Below are 6,488 nucleotides of genomic sequence, written 5' to 3' on the forward strand. Positions count from 1 at the left end.
TGAATTTCTTTTTCATGTTCTTCTTTTCTTTTTCTTTTTAAAAATGAGGATCTATTTTTCAGTTTCCATTTGTGGGTTCTAATGATTTAAGATTGATGTTCTTGTTTCTTTCCATTTCTTGGGTAAGGAATGATAGGTTGCTGCCATTTCTGTTTGATTGGAAGATCTTGACCATTTGATCTTTGGCCTTCATCAATTAAAATCAGATTACTGCCTTCTGTTTTGTGTTAATCATCAATTCGTGGGCAGCTGGTCCAAAGGTCAGGATTTTCCAATCTGGAAAATATTGGGTTAACCAGTGTGTGCCCATCAGATCAATGGTCTGGATCTTCCACTTACTGTCTGACAATCTGATTAGGGTTATAGCAACACTTCCATTTCTTGATGTTCATGTAGCAGAAAATGTACTCAATGGATTTCACCCTTTTAGATGGGATTGACATTGTGGGTGAGCTTAAGTTACAACCCCTTTCACACATGCCAATGTGGCAACTGTGATCGACACATGAACCAAAAAGAGACATCTTGGCTGTGGATCAGGTGAGCCCACCATGTTGATTCCCTGGCTCAAAATTCAGATCGGTCCACTCATCAGCACACAGGACAGCTTATCTGTTCTCTAATCACATAGAGCTCACCTGGCAATTCATTGTATATATCCTATAAAACCATAAATCGACTCAACTTCAGTGAATCTGAATGAAAAAATGGCAGACATGAGACCAACTTCCCCTTGAAAAGTAAGAACCCTGACAGAAACCCGCATTCTATCCTTGCTGAAGAACCAAACCTTCTAACCTCAAAACCAGGTCATAACTTATACATAGATCAAGAGCACTCCCCCTTCCCATTAACATCATTCATGATAGCCACGTAGTGCCCAAGACATTGTTTACATGTGATGATGGTGTTACAGCTACCCGAACAAGTGAAAAACCAACCCCAGCATGTTTTACCACAGGGGTGAACTGGTCCAGCTGTGTTTGGATCAGTCTGTTGAATGTACTGCTTCAAGAACCCTTTTGAAGGAGTGGAATGGAAAGATTTTCAAAGACGAACAATTCCATCAAAATGATTTGTCTTTCACACCTAAAAGGTTTCTTGAAAGGATCTATCTGCAGCAATATATCAAAGATAGGAAAGAAACAGTAATCAGTATTAGTACAAATGGGTGAAAATTGTAGAGATAAGCATCGTTATCATAACGCTGACAGTCTACCAATCACTTAAAACTGACTGATTTTGAAGTTCAAAGGCATCCAAAAACAAACACCAGTTATGATTTAGATGATTGGCTCATACCGACCAAAAAAACCACTGGGAAAAGAGGAAATGTATGAATCTGGACAGACAGATAGTATCATCAAGCCCATCGTTTGTGCAGGTGGTTCCGACAAACTGGTAATCCAGACTGTTGAGGGACTGTATTACAATGGAAAAAGTGTAATATTGTTGCTAATTTTTGCTTGGATATGTTACCTTAAGTTTTTTGCCCACATTGCTAGCATTTTGAAAACATGGGCCTACTTTTATGGCCCACCTGTTGATTAGTTTAGCCTAAGAATCGACCAAACTATTCATTTACATGGGCTTAAAAAAATGGAATAATTTTATCCCAATCTTTTTTATGTGTTAATCTGATTTTTCAACGATTCTCTATTTCAACACTATCTAGTGTGAATATCCAACTTATTACCTATAACAAAGTTACAGGTTATCCAAACACAAAAAAAAAAGTTATCTGTAAGTAAGTTACAACTTACATCCAAACAGGATTACCTATAAGTTCCAAAACTAGTAATTCATCGACTTAAAAATGCAAACACAGGCAAAAATGGAAGAATAGAATCCACATGAAAGAAAAAAATATGTTGACAAAAAATTAAGCCCAATAGAATCCAAGCATCTAGCAAAGAGAAATCAACATTTGCACCAGATATTCTCTCTGAATTTTATGCCCTCAAACAAATATGACAAAACATCCCAAATAAGAATAAGATATGAAATAGTTATAATCAATAAAATCAGCAGCAATCCTGAAGGTGAAGACCACTACAATATTTGAGCAATCGTGATTTGGACTCTACCATCGATATAAGAAACAGTTGAGAATTCAAAAGAATATCCACAGAGATGTAAAAATAGGATCAAATAGTAAGTCTGCCTGCATCTTCCAATTTACTTAAAATTAAAAACAAAAGAAAAGATAGAGAGAGAGAGAGAGAGAAAGAAATAACAACAAAGAATAAGAGAAAGAATAAGAGAAAGGGGAAAACCAAGGTAATAACACGATACAAATTCTCGTAATTGATTCATTGTTTCAAATATCAGCGCAAAAAACCAGGAAATGAAATCTAAGGGCCTGTTTGGATGCCTATAACTTTTCTAAAATGTAAGTTACAGGTGACTTTGTTACAGTTGGCGTTTGGGGGAGGAAAGTCACAGGTGACTTTCTCTCAACCTGTAACTAAGTTACAGGAGAAAAAGCCGAAAATCTTACAGGCGCTGGAGTCGTTTTTCGAGTTACCTGTAACTTAACGATTAAAAATTTTGAAATGAAAATCGTTGGGAAGAATCACACCTGCATTGAAGAAGCGTACCTACCTTCTCAAACAGAGTGAAGGCTGAAGGGTCATTGAAGGCTACAAGCAGCCATTGAAGGCGAGGCTACAAGAGGCCATTGAAGTCTATCAGGCTACATGCAGGCGCAATGAGGGCTATGAGGCTGACATTGGGGAGAATCAGAGCTCTGTATTGAAGAAGGTTGGTGGCCATTGCTGTATAAATAGACATCCATCCCTTTCCAATGTCTTCATCTCCCTCTCTCAGCCTCCGTTTCCCTCTCTCAAGTCTCCTTCTCCCTCTCTCAGTCTACTTCTCCCTCTCCCATCGAGCGTCCACAAGCTACGAACCCCTTTTCTCTCTTTTGCATTTTCCTTTCTTTCCTTTTTTCTTTTTTTTCTTCTTCTGCGTTGATGGAGGTACTTTGGTGAGGTGGAGTGGATAACGCAGATGATCCATGGGGCCCACCATATTGTATTTGTTTCATCCATGCCGTCCATCCATTCTTTTAGATCGTTTTAGCTCTTGATTCCAAAACTAGGGATATCTAAATCTCAAGTGGACCACACCACTGAAAACAATAATGATTAAAAGTCCACCATTAAAAAACTACTAGGGCCCACTGTAATGTTTGTTTCACATCCAAGCTGTTGATTAGGTCATAAAAACCTGGATGAAGGGAACAAAACAAATATCAGTTTGATCGAAAACATTAGTGGCCCACCAAAAGTTTTTAATGGTGGTTGTTCAATCAACATTGTTTCCAGTGATGTGGTCCAGCCGAAATTTTAATGTACCTTATTTTTGGGCTGATGACTTAAAATTATCTGGAATAATGGATAGATGGTGTGGATGAAACAAATACATCATAGTGGGCCCACGTAACACGTCACATAGCCTTCATGACTTCTGATTTTTTTTGTTTATTTGGTATTGCTGTGGATCCGAAGATATGGGTCTATTGATATTGTTGTAATGAATTTCTTTTTCATGTTCTTCTTTTCTTTTTCTTTTTAAAAATGAGGATCTATTTTTCAGTTTCCATTTGTGGGTTCTAATGATTTAAGATTGATGTTCTTGTTTCTTTCCATTTCTTGGGTAAGGAATGATAGGTTGCTGCCATTTCTGTTTGATTGGAAGATCTTGACCATTTGATCTTTGGCCTTCATCAATTAAAATCAGATTACTGCCTTCTGTTTTGTGTTAATCATCAATTCGTGGGCAGCTGGTCCAAAGGTCAGGATTTTCCAATCTGGAAAATATTGGGTTAACCAGTGTGTGCCCATCAGATCAATGGTCTGGATCTTCCACTTACTGTCTGACAATCTGATTAGGGTTATAGCAACACTTCCATTTCTTGATGTTCATGTAGCAGAAAATGTACTCAATGGATTTCACCCTTTTAGATGGGATTGACATTGTGGGTGAGCTTAAGTTACAACCCCTTTCACACATGCCAATGTGGCAACTGTGATCGACACATGAACCAAAAAGAGACATCTTGGCTGTGGATCAGGTGAGCCCACCATGTTGATTCCCTGGCTCAAAATTCAGATCGGTCCACTCATCAGCACACAGGACAGCTTATCTGTTCTCTAATCACATAGAGCTCACCTGGCAATTCATTGTATATATCCTATAAAACCATAAATCGACTCAACTTCAGTGAATCTGAATGAAAAAATGGCAGACATGAGACCAACTTCCCCTTGAAAAGTAAGAACCCTGACAGAAACCCGCATTCTATCCTTGCTGAAGAACCAAACCTTCTAACCTCAAAACCAGGTCATAACTTATACATAGATCAAGAGCACTCCCCCTTCCCATTAACATCATTCATGATAGCCACGTAGTGCCCAAGACATTGTTTACATGTGATGATGGTGTTACAGCTACCCGAACAAGTGAAAAACCAACCCCAGCATGTTTTACCACAGGGGTGAACTGGTCCAGCTGTGTTTGGATCAGTCTGTTGAATGTACTGCTTCAAGAACCCTTTTGAAGGAGTGGAATGGAAAGATTTTCAAAGACGAACAATTCCATCAAAATGATTTGTCTTTCACACCTAAAAGGTTTCTTGAAAGGATCTATCTGCAGCAATATATCAAAGATAGGAAAGAAACAGTAATCAGTATTAGTACAAATGGGTGAAAATTGTAGAGATAAGCATCGTTATCATAACGCTGACAGTCTACCAATCACTTAAAACTGACTGATTTTGAAGTTCAAAGGCATCCAAAAACAAACACCAGTTATGATTTAGATGATTGGCTCATACCGACCAAAAAAACCACTGGGAAAAGAGGAAATGTATGAATCTGGACAGACAGATAGTATCATCAAGCCCATCGTTTGTGCAGGTGGTTCCGACAAACTGGTAATCCAGACTGTTGAGGGACTGTATTACAATGGAAAAAGTGTAATATTGTTGCTAATTTTTGCTTGGATATGTTACCTTAAGTTTTTTGCCCACATTGCTAGCATTTTGAAAACATGGGCCCACTTTTATGGCCCTCCTGTTGATGAGTTTAGCCTAAGAATCAGCCAAACTATTCATTTACATGGGCTTAATAAAATGGAATAATTTTATCCTGATCTTTTTTATGTGTCAATCTGATTTTTCAACGATTCTCTATTTCAACTCTATCTAGTGTGAATATCCAACTTATTACTTATAACAAAGTTACAGGTTATCCAGACACAAAAAGAAAGTTACCTGTAAGTAAGTTACAACTTACATCTAAACAGGATTACCTGTAACTTACTTACACCTGTAAATAAGTTACATGTAACTTTCTTACAACTTAAAAAAGTTACAGGCATCCAAACAGGCCTTAAGACATATCTACAATAAGATGTATCACATGATGCTCTCCCAAACAAATGGAGATTTTGTCCACGCCAGCATTCCATACAACTAGGACCACCTTCCAGGGAGCCAGGTTGTTAATCTGGTCTGGTGGCCCAGTGAATGGGAAACGGACAAAGAAGCCCTCCATGTAAAATCCTGGACATCGGATAGGTCGACTTCTTTTGCATATGGACCATTCCCCTTATCAGAAAAAACACATCAATCAAAGGAGAAGAAGAACTGACCGTTGCAACGGTAGCAGAGACGGGTGCCGTCAGATAGAGTGGCGCCATGGACGATCTTGCCAGGCAGAATAGATCCAATGATAGCTAAGTAGCTCAAGAACGAGACTAAAATAACAAGCTAAGAAGAGTGAAAGAGAGAGAGACTCATCAGCACAAAGAAGGAGAGAGTGAGAGAGATTCATCAGCACAGGAGAAGGAGAGAGATTCATCGTCAGAGAGAAGAAAGAGAGATTGAAATTTCAAACTTACAGAGCTCCAAGAAGGGATCGAAGAAAGGAGGAGAGGATCCATCTCTCTGCTCTGCTTGCGCTGCTGTTTTGAAAAGAAAGTGAAATGAGACGGAAAAGTTTGGAAAAATGACTTTACATGTAACGCGGATTACGTGAGGCCGTACCCGGCCAGTGGATGCGGCCCTCACATGGGGCGCTGGCATCGGACCGAGTCGGATCGGATTGGGTCCAACTCGAGCCTATACGAAATCTCAAGGGCTGACCCGAACTCGATCTGATCCGGGACCGAGTCCGGGACGCCTGGCTCGAACCGATCCGAAGTGTACATGGTCTGATCCGGTCCGCGTCGGACTCGGTCTGATTGACCCAAATTTCAAGAAAAAAATGACAAAAAGAAGTAACAGGCTATCAACGCGTGAAGAAAAGGCGTCATCTTAACTCCAAATCAAAAGTCTGAAGAAGAAAGACTGGAAAATTTTCATTTTTTTTGTTTCACACGAATCACACGTGCCAACCGATAACACTTGTGCGACATCTGATCTTTCCATCTGGTTGGAAGTAATGTTTATATCCTCTGATTAAAAAGAAAAGGTCATTTTT

The 6,488-nt window shown here is 39.2% G+C and overlaps 1 protein-coding gene across 5 annotated transcripts in view; it reads right to left on the minus strand.

Annotated features, from left to right (window-relative positions):
* LOC131234349 (delta(14)-sterol reductase) overlaps positions 1 to 6,046 on the minus strand; it is an 88,257-nt gene extending 82,211 nt beyond the window's left edge. For 4 of the 5 annotated variants that reach the window (XM_058231164.1, XM_058231161.1, XM_058231162.1 and 1 more), the window contains exons 1-2: positions 5,908 to 6,046; positions 5,659 to 5,776 (exon numbers count right to left, since the gene is read on the minus strand). In XM_058231164.1, coding sequence (XP_058087147.1) covers positions 5,659 to 5,776; positions 5,908 to 5,949 — 160 coding nt within the window. In that variant the 5' untranslated portion in view covers positions 5,950 to 6,046. The remainder of the gene's footprint in view (positions 1 to 5,658; positions 5,777 to 5,907) is intronic. The other variant, XM_058231165.1, reaches the window with a different exon arrangement.
* Between the last annotated feature and the right edge of the window lie 442 nt (positions 6,047 to 6,488).

This window comes from Magnolia sinica, chromosome 19, assembly GCF_029962835.1.
Source record: "Magnolia sinica isolate HGM2019 chromosome 19, MsV1, whole genome shotgun sequence".
Lineage (NCBI taxonomy): Eukaryota > Viridiplantae > Streptophyta > Magnoliopsida > Magnoliales > Magnoliaceae > Magnolia > Magnolia sinica.